Raw genomic sequence first — 20,910 nt, forward strand, 5'->3', positions numbered from 1 at the left:
ATACGCACGACTTCCGTTCCGCCGAGACGTCCCAACGGAAGTGCTTCTCCTATATGGTCCGAGTGGACCCAAGCTCCTGGCTTCGGAAAAATCCAAGGGCTGCGCGGAGCGGCGTGGCACGCGCTAGCCAGTAGGAGGCAATTGAGCTCTTGAAGGGTGGTGAATGCGAATTAAATGCACCCTTAACTAGGGTGGGGTGTAGCTCAGAGGTAGAATGCTTACCTGGTGTAAGCGAGGTCCTGGACTCGTATCTAGCACCACCAAAAAGAAAATCTCAAAATGTAGTAGATACACCTTTTTTAGATGAGAAAACCTAAAATATGCTATCGACAATTTTTATATTGATTATGTGTTGAAGTAATAGTTGGGATACATTGGTTAAAATAAATATATTATTTGAATTAATTTCATCTGTTTTTTCTTTTTGTTATAATTAGCGCATATTATTTGTACAGAATAATGGAATTTATTAATTTATGGAGTTAAGACTTCAGTAACTGAAATATTCACAGCCCCCACCTTCTTTCGTGAGGGATAGAAGAAACATTTGTTAAAAACCATAGTTTTTTTTAGTTTTTTATTTTTATTTTTTTTAGTTGTCAAATATTTATGTGCGGAGCTGAGAATTGAACCCAGTGCCTCACCCATGCTAGGCAAGTGCACTACCACTGAGCCACAACCCCAGCCCCGGAGAATAATGGAATTTCATTGTGACAATTTCACATATACATATAAGGTGCTTTGATTGTATTCAGCCTTCCTGTTTCTCATTCTTTCCTTCCAACCCTTTTCCCTTTCCCTAACATCTCCCTTTTATTTTCATGTTATTCTCCCTCCCCAGATTCCAAATATGAGAGAAAACATGTGATATTTTTCTTTCTAAACCTGGCTTATTTTGCTTAACATGATAAGTTCTAGTTCCATCCATTTTCCTGCAAGTGACATAATTTCATTCTTCTTTATGGCTGAATAATATTCCACTGTGTATATGTACTACATTTTTCTTTATCCATTTATTCACTGCTGAGCATCTAGACTGATTCCATAACTTAGCTATTGTGAGTATTGCTGTGATAAACATGACTTATTATTTCAAATTCTTTTCAGTGTAGGGTATCAAACTCAGGGCCTTGTACATGCTAGGTAAGCACTCTGCTTTTTACTTTTTTAATGTGACTACTAGAAAATTTTAAATCACATACATAGCTCTCATTCCATTTGCATTGGACAGTGACGCTGTGTAGATCAATGACTTCTTGATGCATCTCTGAGCCAGGACCTCCCTGAAGTTCCAGACCAGTAACCCAGTTGCCTATTTGGAACATCTCCTGGGGTGTCTAATGATCATCTCTAACCTAATACAGAACTCTTCGTTTTCACACACGCATTTTTGTTTTGCCAATCTGTCCCATCTCAGGGAATCAACCACCCTTCTAGTTGCACTAGGAACCAAAGAGTCATTTTTGTTTCCTGTCCTTTAATCTCCATAGTCAGTCCATCAGCAGGTCAGCTCTGACTGCGATATCTCCATCTGTCCATTTTCCTTCCTCCACTTCTACAATTCTAAGCCCAGGCCACCATCATCTCACTGGAAACAATCACAATCCACTGCTAACTAGTCTCAATTTGTCCTTGACATTGTCTCCTACAGAGCCTAAGAGTTTACCTTTTTGTTTAATTAAATCAGATTCCTATCACCCCTTTGCTGAAAATTCCCATCAGCTTCCCTTTGCCATTGCAATAAAACCCAGACTTTCCCTAGCATGTATAAGGGTTCAATCCCCAAAAGAGCCAAAAAACAACAACAACAACAACAAAAAGACAAAGAAAAATAAAGAAAATCCTGCTTTCCCACTGCATCCTAAGACCTGCATGATCTGACTCCTGCTTACTTATAGTTTTACTTTACCAACCCACTTACTTTTTATTTTTCTTGATATCAGGAATTGAACCCATGGGCGCTTAACCACTGAGCCTCATCCTCGGCCCTTTTTATTTATTTATTCATTTTTTATTTTGAGGCAGGGTCTCACTAAGTTGCCACTGGGATTAGAAGCGTGCACCTGGCTACCCTCTTACTTTTTACTACTAATTTTCCTACAACATTCTCTTTAGTTAAGTATACTTCAACTACATAATTTAATTTTGCTCCTCCAATATCCCTAGCACATTTTTATCTCAGTGCCTTTGTACTCAACCATTATCTTTCTGGAATGTTCTTCCCTCAAATTGTTCCATGGCTGGCCTGGTTTTCACCCTAAAGAACTCAGCTTAAATATCAGATCTTCAGAGAGGTCTTAAAACAATTCCCATCACTTATCAGATCATTTTCTTCTCATGTTTGCCACTATCAAAAATTATGGCATTATTTGTTTACTTGCCATCCCCCATTCCCCGACTCTCAACTTCCTGAGAGCAGGGACAAGTTAGGTCTTGTTTGCTTCTATGTTCCCACCATCCACTCAGGGCCTGACTTGTTGAGGAGTTTCACAAATGCTTGTTTTGCTTTCTGTCTTACTATGTGTTCCCCAGATGCCAACCCTGAGATAAGCATTTGAGTGCAGGTACTTGGCTTTGGAGATGATCTCAGGACATGATGGTAGGGTAGTCAGAGAATGAGATAAGGAATGACAGACAGCTAATAAATAGTAGTATCAAGCAAGTTTCCTGTGGGCATCTGGGTCTTAATTCTGCTAGGAACTCTAGGAAATAATGTAGGATATTGTGATAGTTAACTTTATGTATCATCTTGACTGGGCCATGGGATGCCCAGATATCTGGTGAAACATTATTTCTGACTGTGTTCTTGAAGGTATTTCTGGAGGAAGAGAACAGTATTTGAATTGGTGGACTGAGTAAAGCAGATGGCCCTGTCCAGTGTGGATGGGTGGACATTGGAGGGCCCACGGAAAGTAAAAAGTCAGACAAAGGCTGAATTCTTTCTCTGCCTTGCTGCTTGAACTGAGCATCCATCTTCTCCTGCCCCAGGACTAGTACTCACACCATTAGCATTCTTGGTTCTCAGAACTGAAATTTATGCTACCACTTTCCCTTGTTGATCAGATTTCAGGAGGCAATTTGTAGGACATAGCTGCCACAACCACGTGAGCCAATTCCTCATAATAAATATCATTGTAGGTATATACTGTAGCAATACAGATATTGCTATGGTCAGAATGTCTGTGTATTGAAATTCTAACCCCCAAGGGAATAGTGTTAGGAAATGAGGTCTTTGGAAGGTGATTAGGTTGTAAGGTAGAACCCTCAGGAATAGGGGTTGTGTCCTTATAAAAGGGACCCCAGAAGACCCCTCACCCCTTCTGCATGTGAGGACAGTGAGAAGATGATGTGTAGGAATCAGAAAATGGGTCTTCTCTAGACAGTAAATCTGCTGGCCCCATGATCTTGGACTTTGCAGCCTCCGGGACTATGAGAAATAAGTTTTTGTTGTTTATAAGCCACATTGCCAGGGGCCCAGTAACTGGGAGTGTAGACACTCACCACCACACCTGGTAATTTATGGTATTTTTGTTATAAAGCCCAAACAGACTTAGATACAGACATATGGATATAATCTGTTAGTTCTGTTTTTCTGGAGAACCCCCCAATATATTCATAAACCACAGAATTATCCCACCCAAGGGGAGAGGGAGTCAGGATAGTTATACACTATAGTCATGGGGTGAAGGACACAGCTGGGTGTGCTAATTCCTCTATTTTGCCATGTGGAGGGACCGGTGATGGAGGATGATGGAGGAATTCCCTCTGGCAATAAGATGCAAAAATGCTCTGGAACCCTGAACCAGTAGAGCACTGAGGTCCCTGAAAACCCTTGCTATACCCAAACTCTTCACTCCTCATTAAAAACCCTATAAAAGCTGGGCATGGGGGTGCATGCCTGTAATCCCAGCAGCTCAGGAGGCTGAGACAGGAAGATCGCAAATTCAAAGCCAGCCTCAGCAAAAGCGAAATGCTAAGTGGCTCAGTGAGACCCTATCTCTAAATGAAATATAAAATAGGGCTGGGCTCAGTGGTCAAGTGGCACACACCTGTAATCCCAGCGGCTGGGGAGGCTGAGATAGGAGGATTGAGAGTTCAACGCCAGCCTCCACAATTTAGTGAGGCCCTAAGCAATTTAGCAAGACCCTGCCTTAAAATAAAAAGGGCTGAGGATGTGGCTCAGTAGTAGAGTGCTCCTGGGTTCATTTCCCAGTACATAGGAAGGGAGGGAGGGAGGGAGGGGGGAGGGAGGAAGGCAGGAAGGCAGGAAGGCAGGCAAACCTATAAGGTGGGAGGATCAGGAACAGAAAGTGAATTCCATGCATGTGTGAGTTTATAGAGATGAACCCAACTACTCGAACTGTGAAGCTCTGTAAGGTCACTGTGCTGGGATCTACCACAGTACAGTCTGATCCTGAAGCCCTGCTCTCCCCTCTGGTGACTGATCCAGCCTTAGACAGGCCAGCTTCCCACTGAGGCGCTGCGGCTTCCATGGGTCACCACGGCCAAGCCAGTCCCTGCTGACTCCAGGGTCTTCGCCTAGGTGGTGGCTGCTGTGTGGAGAATACACTGCAGTGAGGGCGGGAGAGGGAGCAGGGAGCCCAGTCAGAGAGCATCTGGGGACTGTGGCCATTGGACCGCTGGACTGGTGTGGTATCTTAGGCAGTGAAAGTGACGAGAACAAACTCTCCAGATTGGGGAGCCCAGGTTCCATCCTCCCTCAGGACCTTTCTCCTGAATGCTTTGCCTGAGATGCCCTCCCACTTTCCCCCCGACTCCTACTGGCCAGTGAACGTCCTAATAATGCTGAGCGATTATTCCCACCGTTCTGCACCCCCTGTGGGTGGAGTGCATTTCCTTTCCCACTGATGTCAGGCTGCGGCCATGAATATGCCTTGCGTGGTTTACCTTTCTTTGTATCCCAGTGACTTGCCATGGGAAGAGCATGCTCTGGGAGCTGAAGCCCCCTCATCCTGGGCTCTAGAAGGAACACAAACTCAGGCTACAATCTGGAGCAAAACCACCCCACCCAGCCTAGCTTATACTAGTCAAATTCATCACCATGCAGCCCAGAGCATGAATATAGATGCTAGTTGCTGTAGCCGCTGAGATGGGGGCTGGGTTTTTCCACAGCACTGATTAGAGCATGCTCCTTTTGGTGGACATCCATGTCAGTGTCTCCTCCTGAGAGAAACCTTCCCTACCCCCCCGCCCCCCCGCTCAGGTCAGATCCCACTGCCACCCCCATGTGTCTGCCCAATTGGAATCACGCCATTTGATTATGGAAACTGCTAATGAATTTCTTTCTCTGAGGATGGGGATCTGTCTGCCTCACTCACGGCTACATCATCTCCTGGCCCTGGGGACAAGTTCAGAGCAGAAAACAAGACGCTTCTCAGATGAACAGGGGGTTGACAGATGGATGAGTAAATGGATGGATGGGTAAGCAAGGTCGGAATGGCTCTGTTTACCTGCATCCCCCCATTTTCTATTACCTGGCTTCTGGAACCAGCTCTGGGTCTGACTTGTTAGTAGCTGCATGTGCCCATTGCCTCATGTGGAGGATCAATTAGAACCACTAAGCCCAAAGCAAGAACCACGTGTGGCTACAGAGCACTTGATATGCAGCTAGTGTGAATGAGACTGGATTTTATTTTCATTTAAAATCTGACACACAATGCAATTAAGAAGATTTTAGAATGTTTAGAATAACATAGTGTGTGGATCTATGTTTTTCAAATGTAAAAGTTATAAAATCTAAATACAGGGGCTGGGGTTGTGGCTCAGAGGTAGAGCGATCACCTAGCGCATGTGAGGCCCTGGGTTCAATCCTTAGCACCACAGAAAAATAAATAAATAAAATAAAGGTATTGTATCCAACTACAACTTAAAATACATATGTGTGTATATATATGTATTCTATTCATTAGAATACATATATAAATATACATACAGAAGTATATATACATATTTTTTAAAAGTGTAAACACAAATCCAGTATTTCAATTGAAATTTGGCATCTTAATAGAGATGTGCTGAGGTGTAAAATACATCCTGAGTTTTCAAAACAGTATAAAAAAAGAAATGTTAAGCCAGTTTGGTGGTTCACACCTGTAATCCCAGTGATGCTCAGGAGGATGAGGCAAGGAGGATTGCAAGTTTGAGGCCAGTTTCAGCAACTTAACAAGACCTTGTTTCAAAATAAAAAATAAAAGGGGGATGGGGGCTAGGCACTGTGGCACATGCCTGTAATCCCAGCGGCTCTGGAGGCTGAGGAAGGAGGATCACGAGTTCAGAGCCAGTCTCAGCAAAAGCGAGGCACCAAGCAACTCAGTGAGACCCTGTCTCTAAATAAAATTCAAAATAGGGCTGGGGATGTGGCTCAGTGGTTAAGTGCCCCTGAGTTGAATGCCTGGTACAAAAAAAAAAAAAGTGGATCCTAGCTAGGCATCGTGACATGGGCATTGTCCCATGTGGGAGGCTGACTAGCATGTGACCGCATATGTCTCCTCTTCTGATTGGTGTGGCATCCTCTGGCACTCTGTGATCTGGTTGCCTAGGTAACTCAGATGTTAGGGTCAAGAAACTGTGTCTTCGTGCATGGGCGTGCCTTCCCACATCCCCCTGGGTGGAGCTATGCTCACCTGTTCCTTTGTAATATTACCCCCTTGCCCTATTTAGGATAGAATGTTCCATGGAAATGCCCCTTGTGTGTCCCCTTCTCTTACTCTGCCCTTGGGTGTGGACTTCCTAGATGTCAGTCAACCTGCTGGCAGCAGACATCATGAAGCTAGACTCAGTCCCCTGAAACCTGACCCCTTGCCTTATTTGAATGGCTTCTACTCAATAAAAGGGGTCAGAACGTGCTCTCTCTCTCTCTCTCTCTCTCTCTCTCTCTCTCTTTCTCTCTCTGCGGATCCTTAAGGTCAGAGGAGCCATCACAGTACTCCCCAAAGAAAAAGGCATTTCTGTCTCTTGTGTGGTTATTTCGCGAGGCCCAGTTCCCCTGGAGTGACCCGAGTGTTTAAGTCACCGGAAACGCAACAGTCCCAGCTACTTAGGAGATTGATGCAGGATTGCCTTCAACACCAACATGGGCAACACAAGACCCCCATCTCTTTTACAAAAGGTGTAGCCAGGCACAGTGTGCATACCTGTCATCCCAGTAGCTGCGGAGGCTGAGACAGGAGACTTGAGAGTTAGAGACCAGCCTTAGCAACTTTGCAAGGCCCTACACAGCCTAGCAAGACCCTTTCTCAAAAAAAAGGAATGGTAAAGCACCCCTAGGTCCAATCCCCAGTACAAAAAAAAATAGTGGCACCTACTTACCCCCTCCTTGAATGTGTGCTGGGCTTGGTGACTCACTTCTAATGAACAGAACAAAGCAGAAGTGACTACATGACACAAGAGCGGGTCCTCCCTGCTCTTTTCTGAGTCACTCAATTTAGGGGAAGCCAGCTGCCATGTTGTGAGGACACTCAGGGAGTTGTGTGGTTTGGCCTCTGTGCTCAGGAACTGAGGACTCCGACCAACAGCCACAAGTGAGAGCGATGTAGGAAACGGCCCCTCCACCCCAGGTGACTGCAGCCTTCTGAGTCACAAACAACCCAACTGAGCCCCTCTTAAACTGCTGACCCACAGGACCTAGGAAATAATACATACTGTTGTTTTGCACCACTAAATATGAAGGTACTTCGTCACACAACACACTCTCTTTGGGGCCCTTAGGTTAAAGGTCTCCTCTTCTCCAGGGAGAGAGGCCCCAATCCTTGGTCTGATTCATGTTGGAACTTCAGGAGCCACCACAGGGCCCCCAAACCAAGGTGCAAACCACAGACTCCGAGCCAGGCTGCCTATGTGCTCACAGGCTGTTTATTATCCAAGCAGAAGGAGGAGAGAGAGAGGAAGTAGGGGGGCGGGGTGGAGGGAAAACCAGGGGCCCTCAGGTGGTGGGCGTAAGGGAAAGTGAACAGAAAGGCTCCTCTTCTTTCTCCTGCTGCTAACCAGGGAACTCCACCCTCAGATGGGGCCTCTGGGGTGGCATAGGGGCCTCAGGAGGCCCGGCAGCTCAGTTGTTAGCTGGGGTCGGCAGGTCCCAGGCTCGGAATGGCTTCTGTGTACACAAAATATCTCTCTGCAAAAGGCACTGGTGGAGGAGGGCAGCAGGAAGGCCACCCCATCACAGGCAAGGTCCACTGGGTCCTGGGTCTGGGTCCTGGCCCCCAAGACCAATCCAGCCTCCCTCACAGGCTGGGTCTCTCAGGCCCTGTTCTCCTCTCCTCTCCCTCAGCCCAGCAGTGAGCAGGCAGTCAGCAGAGGGCCGGGTCACGTGGCAGACACCCCCTCTTCAGGGCTAGCCCATCTGGTGACTTCTAGGCCAAGAGCCCCAGGCGGGTGACTTTGGCTGAGAGGAAGGAGTGGATGATGAAGACCATGGTTTTGGGACAGGAGTGCAGGTCCAGCTGCTGCAGGAAGGATGGAGAGAAGGGTCAGGGCCCAGTCCAGCCAGGCATCCTGGAGTGCACCCCCCTCACGGTACAGAGGTGACCCTCCACTTACGATCTCGCCTTCAGCGCCTCCAAAGTCCAGGAAAAGGAGACTGGCGCCATCATCCGAGGACATCTGCAGCTTCTCAAAAGGCTGTCGGAGCAACACGGCCCGGGCTGCTCCCGGTTCAGCAGCCCACAGCGTGAAGCCCTTGTCGATGTGCACGGAGAGGCTGCAGGGACGGCCATGCCACGTGCAGGCTGCAGGGAAGGCACGTGGGCACAGGCACAGCTGGCACCTCAGAAACCATGTGACCCACCTCCAACCCCACCAGCAGCTCCACAAAGTGGGGCTAAAGTACCCCCAGGGCTGGGAGCTCACCTCCCTGTGCAGTCACCACCACCCTAAAACTCAGTAAGACAGGCCCTCAGAGAACCTGCGCCTGCTTCCAGTCCCACCTAGCAGCCCCATAAGTAGAAAGGGGGGAGCTTAAGAATCTACCATGGCAAGAGGCTCACTCCCCAAAAAGACATCAGCAAGCCCACTAAGCATGGTCCCAGAGACCTATAGAGGTGCCTCGCTAAATTTAAATTTCAGGTGGACATGGTGGTGCAAGCCTGTAATCCCAGCTCTCAGGAGGCTAAGGCAGGAGGATTGCAAGCTCAAGGACAGCCTCAGTCACTTAGCAAGACCCTGTCCCAAAATAAAAAGTAAAACGGAATGAAGATGTAGTTCAGCAGTAAAGCACCCTTGGGCTCAATCCCCAGAACAAAAAAGAAAATAATTTCAGAAAAACAGCAGAAAATTTAGACATACTTAGGTTTTTTTTTTTTTAAGTATATACTATTAGCTGGGCATGGTTAGCATGTGCCTGAAATCTCAGCATTTTGGGAGGCTGAAGCAGGAGAAGTCAAACACAGTCTCAGAAACTTAGCAAGGCCCCAGGCAACTTAGCAAGACCCTGTCTAAAAATTTAAAAATAAAAATAAAAAGGGCTGAGGATGTAGTTCAGTGGTTAAATGCCTCTGGGTTCAATCCCTGGTATCAAAATAATAAATAAATAACCACCAGAAAAAAAAGTATTTGTTGTTTATCTGAAATTCGAATTTAACTGAGTGTCCTACATTTCATCTGGAGTCCCACCCCAAGTGCCAACTTTTACAAGGACACAGCTTGAAAGGTCCAAGGGAAAAGACCCACGACCTACCAGGGTATCTACATATCCAAAAGACAGGGCCTCTGGAGAACCCAAACCCCACTTACTCTCCCCCTTCTAGGGTACCCTAAAGAAGGAGCTTGAGCCAACTGTAGTGTCACATGCCTGTGATCCCAGCTACTTGAGAGGCTGAGGCAGGAGGATTACAAGTTCAAGGCCAGCCTGGGCAACTTAGTGAGACCCTGTCTCAAAAGATAAAAAGGGCTGGGGATGCAGCTCAGTGGTAGAGCACCCCAGTTTTTAATCCTCAGTACCACAAATAAATAAGTAAATAAATAAATAAGGAATGAGGAGACGGGGAGGAAAAGGAGGAAGAGGAAGAGGTTGAATGCCTCCTCCAGGGGGAAGAGGCTCATTACAAGAGAGACACTCCCAGATCCAAGCGCACCTGTGGACACCTCTTGCACACCCTCAGCAGCCCGGTGACAGCCATCCACCAGCTGTCGGGTCCAGGCAGCCAGCTCCTGAGGTGACTCCACGCTGAACAAGTGAGTATCCACACCGTGGCGTGTGCCCGTGCGCAGGGCAAAGGACAGCTCTGCGTCGTAGGGCACCGAGCCCTTGGAGGGGCCTGAGTGCACCAGCCTGCGGTGGAGGGCAGAGGGCGACGCATGAGGCCCTGGGGTGGGGGAAGAGTCTGGACAAAGTGGGCAGTGATCAGTGACCCGTGGATCCTTCCCACTAATGGGGACTCAGCAAGAGGCGATTCCCCCACCCTCCTCCGGTGGCCCGGCTCCAGCCACAGTGGTGTCCCGCCAGGCACACTCCTGCCCCAGCACCCCTGCACGCGCTGTTCCCTTTGCCTCAACACTACGGTCTCCCCGGCTCGCCTTTCCACGTCTTTCAGGTCTTTGCTCAAAGGTCACGTCCGTCCTCTGAGAAGCCCAGAGTCAGGGTTTAGATATGAGGTGTCCCCTAACAGCTCATGTGTGCGAGGTGAAGTGATTGGGTTCTCAGTGCATTAATCCCTGACAGGGACTAACTGGGTGGCAACGAAAGGCAGGGAACTATGGCTGGAGCAGGTGGGTCCCTGGGGACATGCCTTTGTCCTTGTTGAAAGGATCCCTCTCTTTCTCTGCTTCCTGGTGCACTGTCAGGAGCTCCTTTCCTCTGCCGGCCCTTCGCCATGAGGTCCTGCCTCACCTCTGGCCCAGAGCAATGGAGCTGGCCATCTACGGACTGAGACTCTGAAACTACGAGCACCAAACAGACGCTTCCTCCTCCGAAGCTGCTCTTGTCAGGCCTTTGGGAACAGCACTGGAAAGGCTGATCAAAGCTCCCACCCTGGCCGCCCTGGCCAACAGCACCCTTCTCTCTCACTAGCCCTACTTTTCCTCATGACACCAGAAATCGCGCTTTTTATTTGTTTGCTTCCATTGGCTTTTTCACTGGAATGTCCACTAGGGTAGAAACTTTTGTCTATTTGTCCACCACTATTCCAGTAACTCAAAACCATGCCCGACACATAGTAGGAGCTCCACAAACATTTGTTGCCTTAATAAGTCAGCTGATTAAGTAGGCAATCTACTACCCACTCGTCCCCAGTAACCAGCAAACTCCTGACACACAGGCCAGAACCAGCCCAAGGAGAGGAGCCTCTTGCTGTGTGGCCTTGGGCAGCTCACTGCTTCTCTCTGATCAGCAGACCTCAGAGTTCTGGACACAGCCCTCTCTGCTCTTCACCCTGTCCACGCTCTCTCTCTCCTGGAGCTCTAGTTTCTCTTTAGGGCTCCTTCTGACACCCAATCTCCTACATTCCAGCCATAAGCCACAGACTTGCAAGTCCCCAAGCTCCCTATCCAAGTTCCATATCTGTCCCCCGCACACTTTGGACCTGACTCAGCACCTCACTCCAGCCTCCTCCCTTTGCACTCCCACCTCCAGTCCCACCTGCCCCCCAAACTGCAACCTCCTATTCATCCTGGGACACCTCCTTCTCCCTCCCCATCTGGCAAGCGCCAGGCTGTGAATTTTCCCAACGTGTATTCTCCACTGCAAATGCTGCCTCTCTTCCCCATCTGCTGCCTCTGCCCACCTGCCTCCCCCAGTCACACCAGCTCCCCTGCAGGCTGCAGGGGCTGCCAGCTTCCATCCTGCCCTTTCCGGTGCATTTCCCAAGTGACAGCCACAGGAGACTTTTTGAAAAACACAACCCCAGTCACCGGACTCCCTGGCTTAACCCTTTCAGCTCTGCCACAGGTCTTAAAGGGAAGCCAGCATCCTTAACCAGACAGCAGAGGCCCCGCAAGATCAGGCCCCACCGACCCCTGTCTCTTTTCAATGCGTGTCCTGCGTGGACTATGTACCTGGTTATGCTGCACTCCTAGCTCCACGAACACGCCACAGCCCTGGATGCCTCAGCACCTCTGATCACGACACTCCCTGTATGAGAGGCTCGTCCATCCTTTCCTAAATAATCAACTCACCCATCAAGTACAGCTCAGATGTCACCTCATCCTCAAAGCCTTCCCCAACCAGGCCAGGTAGAGATAAGTGGTTCCTTCAACCCTGCACTGTAATGTCACCTCTTAGGTCTGTCTGCTGGACCAGGCTGGGTTCTCCCTGAGGGCAGTGTCTGCTGGGATAAGCTCTGAGTCCTCTGAACCATGCAGCATGGGGTGTAGTGGACCTTACACCTTTCTACTCCAAGCCCCCATTTCACAGATGAGGAAACCGAGGGCCCAGACAAGGCAGAGACTTGCTTCAGATCACTTAGGGAATAATAGGGCAGGGAAGAATAGGGCAGGAATGCATAGCTTCTGGACCTATCTGAAGCATCTGTCCCCAGGCTCTGGGTGAGTCACACAGTCCGTGCCCATGGATACCTGGTGGCAATGAGCGGGGCGGTCCGGGCTGGTCGGCTCAGGGCCTCACGGGTCTGAGGGAGACTAGAATAGAGGAGCAGTTCCTTTTCAGTCAGCAGGGCCAGGGTGGGGGCCGTGCCCCCACTGGGCAGCTGCGGAGGGATAGGAAGGGGAGAGGTCAGAGGGAGAGTGAGGAGGAAGAGGGGCATTGGGAACAGGCCAGCGTCAAAGTGAGGGCTACACCGAGGAACCGGCAGATACCTGTTCCGTCAGCCAGCCAATCTGCTTGATGTCCTGGTTCCCAGCTGTGCCCGTGGCTGCCAGCAGTGCCTGCAGCTCTTCCTTGACCCAGGGCATCAGCGCGTTGATCTGAGCTTGGATGGCACCAGCCCATGACCTTGCACCAGCCTCATCCTTGGCCCTCAAGAAGAACGTCTCCTGGCCATCTGCTGCACAGATCTCCAGATACCTGTGGGCACAAATGGAGCAGGGGAGGCCTGTCACTGGGCTTCAGCTGTCCAGCCCTGAAGTCTGGCCTAAGAAACCCAATCCACCACCAAACCGGAAGCAGCCACAGGGAATGTCCAGGAGAGAATCAGTAGCAACGTTCACTGCTGGGGCCCCAGCTCCAGTTGTTGGGGTCTAGGGACACAGGGCTATGTCACACACACACGTGTGCACAAACACACAATTACACTCAAACATGTGTTCTGGGGGACAAAATTTTTACTCTGAGTAATTATCATGCTCTTTTCTCCTGTTTTTTAAGGAAGATTCTTTTGCTGGACCAGCTCCCAGGTTCTCCTTTTGTATGAAACCAAAGTAGTGTGCATACTTACAAGGGGAAAAAACACGAAAGTGGTCAAGAGACCAAATGGACCTACATAATAAAGAGCTTGGGAAATGAAGTGGGGGTAAGGGAGGAGACAAGGACATGCAGGCCGCTGTGAGGGAGAGTTTCAGGGGGGTTTCAACGGGCACAGTGTGCAAGGCATTTTCAGAAGGCTTTGTGGGGCACTAAAGAGTCACTCCCCTTTGGCATTTCTGAACTAGATAGGGCGGGACAGAAGTGGAGGGTGGCTTACTACACCCGTTCTGCTCCCTTCACGTCTGCTTCAGAACTAGAAAGCAAGGTGCTTGAATTCCCAGCCTCCTCTGCAGCTAGGGCTGACCACGTGGCCCAGTTCTGACCAAAAAGACACACCTAGAAGTCTCTGGAGAGGGTGACCATTCCAAGTGAAGGGCAGATCCATGCCCAAAGACGGATTCCACCAAATCCATCCCTCCCTGTACACATAGTCCACTACTCCCCGCAGAGGCTGAGGTTTGTGTTCCTTCTCCTAGACTTTGTGGCTTGGGTCAACAAAGAAAATATGGCAGAAGGGACACTGTGGAATTTCCAAGCCACTATATAAGAAGTCCAAGGGGCTGGGATTGTGGCTCAGGGGCAGAGCACTTGCTGAGCACGGGTGAGGCACTGGATTCGATCCCCAGCACCACATTTAAAAATAAATACCTAAATAAATAAAGGTATTTGTCCACCTATAACTAAAAATATGTTTTGAAAAAAGAGGTCCAGGGCTGAGGCTGGGGCTCAGTGGTAGAGTGCTCGCCTAGCATGCATGAGGCACTGGGTTTGATCCTCAGCACCACATAAAAATAAAAAATAAAGATATTGTGTCCACCCAAAACTAAAAAATAAATATAAAAAAAAAAGAGGTCCAGCTACACTGAGACCACCATGCTATAAGGAAGCACAAGATAACTGTGTAGAAAGGCCAGATAGGAAGAGAAATGCTCAGTCAGCCCCCAGATGTTGGACCTTCCCACCAAGGAAACAAGAGGGCGTTACCGCTAGCTTGGCCTTCAAGCCACAGCAGACAGCAAAGGGAACAGAAGAAATGGCAGACTGTGCCGGCACACTGCCAAATTGGAAGAAATAATAAATTGTTATTTTTGAAGGTACTAAGTTTAGGATAATTGGGGTTTTGGGGGGTGTGGCTGGTTGTTTGTTTTTGCTACTGGGGGTTAAACCCAAGGGTACTTACCACTGAGCTATATCCCCAGCTCTTTTTAGGTTTTATTTTGGGACAGGGTCTTACTAAGTTGCTTAAGCCCTCGCCAAGTTGCTGAGGCTGGCTTTGAACTCGTGATCTTCCTGCCTCAGCCTCCCAGGTCACTGAGATTCAGGTGTGTGCCATTGCGCTCAGCTGGGATGGTTTGTTATGCTGGAATAGATAGCCAGGCAAAGGCTTTTGTCTCTTTCTTGTTTGGAATTAGACAAAATGCTTGGAGGTATAGCCATCACCCTGCCTCCATAAAGAAATATCATAATAAAAAAGACAGAAAGCTGGGCGTGGTCGGGCACACCTGTAATCTCAATGTTAGAGAGGCTAGGGCAGGAGGATCCCAAGTTCAGGGCCAGCCTCACCAATTAAGTAAGGCCCTAAGCAACTTAGTGAGACCCTATCTCAAAATAAAACATAAAAAGGGCACATGATGCAGCTCAGTGGTTAAGCACCCCTGAGTTCAATCCCTGGTACCAAAAAATAATAATAAGGTGAGTGCCTCGGTCCTCATCATAAAAAGAGGTGAGCAATAGGACTTTACTCAAAGGCTCTGTGAGAGGGAGATGAAATTGTGCCTGGGTACCACTAGACACAGTGCTGGGGAAACAGTAAGCACTCAGTAAATGCTGGCCAGGCCCAACCTTGTTAGTGAACAGCTGAAGGCTGCTCAGGTGTGAGGGATGACAACCTTCCGTGGCCCTGACATGAATGCCGTATCTCAGAACCTCCCCCAACGTGGCAGAGACTAGAGGGATCACTGGGCCCAACAATGTCATTTCACAATGGAGAGTCTAAAGGCCAGTGAGGAAAAGGAGCTGGGTCAAGGAGGATCAGGACAGAACCCAGACCAAGGTCCTCCTCAGATGTGAACAGCCCAGAGGGAAACATGAGAAGCAAAGCACACCACTGTCCGTGACTTCACTCGCGCACCCATTTGACCCATTTCTTCAGCAGCTGTTACGTGCCAGCACTGTGCCTGCCACTTAGACGACCCAGAGGAAGCTCTCCTTTGATCTCACCACCTAACACCGCCTTACGCCAGCCTTACCTGGGCTCGGGGTCAGTAGGGGTGCACCTTCTTGAAACATATGCCATCTTCAAGGACACGTGTTTGACCTCACTGAGGTTCCGGGGTTGGGGACCAGGGGAGGAAGGCTGCCGCTGAAGGGGTGAGGACGGGGGTGAGTCCCAGCCAACCGAGGTCCCGCTGGCAGAGTTCTTGAAATATGGTGAGACCTCCTTCATGTATTTGACTGGTCAGGAGAGAGGTCAGCAGTTACTACTGTGACACAGGCCCCCATGTAGCCCACAAGTGTCACTAGTTAATTAAAAGGGAAAGCCAGGGCACAGTGGCACATACCTATAATCCCAGAAACTCAAGAGGCTGAGGCAAGAGGATCATAAGTTCGAAGCCAGCTTGGGTCACTTACCAAGACCCTATCTCAAAATAAAATAAAAAGAGTTGGGCTTATAGCTCGGAGGTAGAACACCCCTAGTTTCAAACACCAGTGTCACAAAAAAAAAAAAATAGTTTAACTTATGCCAGGTATTGTGGTGTGTGCTTATAATCTCAGCAACTTGGAAGGCAGAGGCAAGAGAGTCATAAATTCAAGGCCAGCCCAGCAACTTAGTGAGACCCATCTCAAAACAAAAAATTAAAAGGGCTGGAGATGTGGCTCAGTGGTAAAGTGCCCCTCGGTCCAAATTCCAGTACAGTAAAAAAAATAATAATTTTTTTTTTAATTTTGGTGGGGGCCAGGTGCAGTGGCACACACCTGTAATCCAAGCAGCTCAGGAGACTGAGACAGGAGGATCATGAGTTCAAAGCCAGCCTTAGCAAAAAGCAAGGCGCTAACAACTCAGTGAGATCCTGTCTCTAAATAAAATACAAAAAAATAGGACTGAGGATGTCGCTTAGTGGTCTGGTGCACCTGAGTTCAATCCCCAGTACACACACACACATACACACACACACACACACCAAATTGGGGGGGTAGGTACCAGTGATTGAATTCAGTAGCACTAAACCACTGAGCCACATTCCCAGGCCTATTTTGTATTTTTTTTAGAGATGAGTCTCACTGAGTTGCTTAGTGTCTCGCTTTTGGGGGGGCTGCCTTTGAACTCACGATCCTCATGTCTTAGCCTCCCAAGCTGCTGAGATTACAGGCATGCACCACTGTGCCCAGCTAAAAAAATTAAAATTTAAAAAGGCAGGGGATGGAGACTGGGGTTGTGGCTCAGTGACAGAGCACTTGCCTAGCATGTGTGAGACACTGGGTTCAATCCTCAGCATGAAAGGAAGGAAGGAAGGAAGGAAGGGAGGAAGGGAGGGAGGGAGGGAGGGAGGAAGGGAGAGAGGGTGGAAAAAAAGGTATATAAAAAAAAAAAGCCAGGTGTAGTGGTGCATTCCTATAATCCCAGCGACTCAGGAGGCTGAGGCAGGAGGATTGCAAATTCAAAGCCAGCCTCGGCAATGGCAAGGCCCTAAGCAACTCAGTAGGACCCTGTCTCTAAATAAAATACAAAAAAAAAGGGGGGGGGGCTGGGGATGTAGCTCAGCAGTAGAGCACTTGCAAAACCCTAGGTTTACTCTACAGTACTAAAAAAAAGCTTAATTATATCCAATATCACTACCTTATTGTAAGCTAAAGCCTTTCTCAGGGCAGTGAGTGAGACAGGAAGTACTGAATGCCTGCTCATATCCATTCACTTACCTGCCCCCTGGTCTATGGCCACCTGGCCATCTGTAAGAAAGACTATACTTCCCAGCCTCCTTTGCAGCAGGTATGGCCAAGTGACTAAATTCTCACCATAAAGTGGAAGGTTTAGACCTATGGTTTGTTTCTTTGTACTGGAGACTGAACCCAGCACTTTATGACTGAGCAACACCCCAGTACTCTTTATTTTTATTTTGAAACAGGGTTTTGTTAATTCACTAATGTTAACCTCATCAGTGAATTAACTCCCTGCCTCAGCCTCCCTGCCTCAAGTTACTCAGATTACAGGCGTGCACCAACATGCCCGACTGGATTTGGACCTTTGGGATGACTACTCAAGGAAAATAGACAGCAGCTGCAGCAAGACAGGGGACGAGCCTAAGGTGGGCGTCAGGACATGTGACTGCTCTGTCATTGTCCTATTGCTTTCTCCTACCTCTTCATCCTTTGCTTCTGCAGAAAGGAGGTGTTGATCCAGCAACTCAGGAGTCCAAGGCAAGAGGATCACAAGTTTGAGGCCAGCCTCAGCAATGTGGCAAGGCCCTAAGCAACTTAGCAAAACCCTCTCCCAAAGTAAAAAATAAAAAGGGATGGGGATGTGGTTCAGTAGTAGACTGCCCCTGGGTTTGATCCCCAGTACTGCAGGAGGGAAAAAGTTGGAATAAGATGGTCCTATAATATGGTCCGGAGTGGTAGAACATGCCTGTAATCCCAGCAGCTCAGGAGGCTAAGGCAGGAATATTGCAAGTTCAAAACCAGCCTCAGCAACAGAGTGAGGCCCTGTCTCAAAATAAAAATAAATAAAAGGGCTAGAGATGTGGCTCAGTGGTTAAGTACCAATTCCTGGTGCAAAAAAAAAAAAAAAGATTGTCCTATAATAGAAGCCACTCATTGTCCTCCAACATAGCAACAGCTTCTCAGCTAAAGACTTCATTTAGGGGCTGGGGTTATGGCTCAGCGGTAGAGCGTTCGCCTTGCAAGTGTAAGGCCCTGGGTTCAATCCTCAGCACCACATATAAATAAATAAAATAAAGTTATTATTAAAAAAAGAAAAAGATTTCATTTACCAGGTTCCCTTACAACTACAAGTGCCCATGTGGCCAAGTCTGGCCAATAGGATGAGAACAGACACGATGTGTGTAGCTATCAGGTTTTGCCCACTATAAAAAGGGGTGTGCCCTTCCCTTCCCCACTTCACCTTTCACTGCCTGGAAACCAGATTGGTGGGGCACTATCTTGACCATGAGGACATGAGCCATACTCTAAGGAAGTCCAACCAACAAAATAGAAATAAGCAGATGCTGATGTTTCCAAGGTACCATGGCAGACTTGGACTGTCAACTGAGAAAGCAAAAACCTTCATTCATACACACACACACACACACACACACACGTATGTATATGTACATATACTCTTTGTGTGTGTCGGGGTGGGGCGGGGGCGGGGGGGAGCTGAAGATTGCACCCAGGGCCTTGTGCATACAAGACAAGCACTCTATCGAGCTGTATCCACAGCCCAACCTTCTATTATATTTACGGCACAAGTTTATGGGTTTCTTTCTAACAGTAGCATAGTTTGTACACTAATCAGTATAGTTGCCCAGGGCTGGGGTTGTAGCTCAGTGGTAGAGCACTTGCCTAGCATGTGTCAGGCACTGGGTTCAATTCTCAGTACCACATACAAAATATAAATAAAATAAAGGTTCATCAACAACTAAAATAGAAAAATTAAAATATATATATGGTTGCTCAAAAGCCCTTGAAGGTCTGGCCAATTCCTACTGAGTAAATGCAGTAGTCACCTTGTAGATCAATATTCTCTAACAGAACCTTCTATTAGGATGGAAATGTGTAACCTATACTTTGTACCATACAGTAGTGACTACCCACGTGTAGCCAATGAGTACTTGTTAATATAAAAAACTGATTTTTAGATTTTTATTTACTTTATCTTAAAATTAAATTCAATCCTCCCTATCCTTGATTTTATCCTAATCTACACTTCAGATTTCTATTTTGTATTGAACTTGAGGCTTTTTTTTCATGTTAAAAAGATGAGCTGCAGGGCTGGGGTTATAGCTCAGTTGGTAGAGTGCTTGCCTCACATACACAAGGCCCTGGGTTCAATACCCAGCACCACACACACACACACACACACACACACACACACATACGCAATTAAAGATGAACTGGGCACCATGGCACACACCTGTAATCCCAGTAATTTGGGAGGTTAAGGCAGGGGAATCACAGTTCAAGGTCACCCTCAGTAACTTAGCAAGACCCTAGACAACTTAGTGAAACCCTGTCTCAAAGAAAAGATACGAAAAGGGCTGGGAATGCAGCTCACTGATAAAGGGCCTCTAGTTCAATTCCCTAGCACGAACAAGGAAAAAAGAAAAAAGAAAAAAAAAAAGGTGGTACTGTTTCAAGAGCCAAAAATAAATGGGAATTAGAAAAAATTAAAATCAAATAATGACATAGAGATAATAGCAACCACATTGGACAGAACAGTTCTAGAATACCTGCCCAGACCTGTTTCTCTGCCCAACTGACCCATAAAGTCCTGTTCTGACAGGTCAGAGGTGAACACCAAAGCCACACCAGGCGATCCAGATTGAGACTGGAGAAGTCTACACTGAGAGCCTGACTGTCATCTGTTCTCAGGGGACAGAAAGAGAAGAAAGCTGCTCTGTAGAAAGAGACTGGTGCAGACATGAGGAGAGATAGAAGGCAGGTCTGCCAGCTACCTGCTGACATTCCAGTTTCTGATGTCTGTCCTTCAGAAAGTTGGGTTGCAAACCCACTTGGGGTTCTGATATTGGGGGCCCCAGTGATAAGGATTAGGGTCCCACACCCTTGTAGAAAAGAAAAGGAGATCTCACCACCAATGGCAGCTGGAAGCCAAAGGCAACAGAACCACACAGCTGATCTGGGAAAAGCTTGGCCAGAGTAGAGAGTGTCAGGGACAAGCCAGCTTTCTTGAGGACCTACTAAGTGCCAGGTATTGTCCTGGCCCTAGGACCAGATGGCAAACACCTGACATTTGTGCCACCACTTCTTTATCCCTTGCTCATGGAAGACATCGCTGATCAATCATAGTGTCATTACAAATCAATTAAGGCCGGTAATAAAACCTTTTGGACACTCTTGTTAAATCAATTAGATGGGTTTAATTGCAAATAATTGAATACATGATAATAGGGTCTTAACCAAAAAGATATTTATGATTTAATTTAACAACTCTTGAGGAGGGCTAGCTTCAGCAGCACACATACTAAAATTGGAATAATACAGAGATTAGTGTGGCCCCTTTGCAAGGATGGCATACAAATTCATGAAGCATTCCATATACTTCTTTCATTTGGTAAATTATGAACTGGTTTAAATTTGTACCGTTCAGGTACATTGATTGTCACAAAACTGTACAGATTTCTATATTTTGGGTGGGAAATATTTCCTTTCTCTATAGTACATTGCTTCCTATCATGGCATTTAAAAAAGAAAAGAGCCAGGTGCAGGGGTACACTCCTGTAATCCCAGGAGCTCAGGAGGCTGAGGCAGGAGGATCACAAGTTCAAGGCCAGATTCAGCAATTTAGTAAGGCCCTAAAT

The 20,910-nt window shown here is 47.7% G+C and overlaps 1 protein-coding gene and 1 non-coding gene across 2 annotated transcripts in view; one reads left to right on the forward strand and one right to left on the reverse strand.

Moving 5' to 3' along the window:
• Nucleotides 1-7,856: 7,856 nt before the first annotated feature.
• Nucleotides 7,857-20,910, reverse strand: part of Snta1 (syntrophin alpha 1) — a 29,436-nt gene continuing 16,382 nt past the window's right edge. The window contains exons 3-8 of the mRNA XM_046433966.2: nt 15,625-15,829; nt 12,769-12,976; nt 12,529-12,659; nt 10,092-10,288; nt 8,560-8,747; nt 7,857-8,465 (exon numbers count right to left, since the gene is read on the reverse strand). Coding sequence (XP_046289922.1) covers nt 8,373-8,465; nt 8,560-8,747; nt 10,092-10,288; nt 12,529-12,659; nt 12,769-12,976; nt 15,625-15,829 — 1,022 coding nt within the window. The 3' untranslated portion in view covers nt 7,857-8,372. The remainder of the gene's footprint in view (nt 8,466-8,559; nt 8,748-10,091; nt 10,289-12,528; nt 12,660-12,768; nt 12,977-15,624; nt 15,830-20,910) is intronic.
• LOC124085990 (U6 spliceosomal RNA) lies at nt 20,550-20,653 on the forward strand. The gene has a single exon (XR_006849666.1). It is a non-coding gene; the product is annotated as a U6 spliceosomal RNA (small nuclear RNA).

This window comes from Marmota monax, unplaced genomic scaffold (genome assembly GCF_021218885.2).
Source record: "Marmota monax isolate L192 unplaced genomic scaffold, Marmota_monax_Labrador192_F-V1.1 WCK01_AAM20220418_F8-fsc00014, whole genome shotgun sequence".
Classification (NCBI taxonomy): domain Eukaryota; kingdom Metazoa; phylum Chordata; class Mammalia; order Rodentia; family Sciuridae; genus Marmota; species Marmota monax.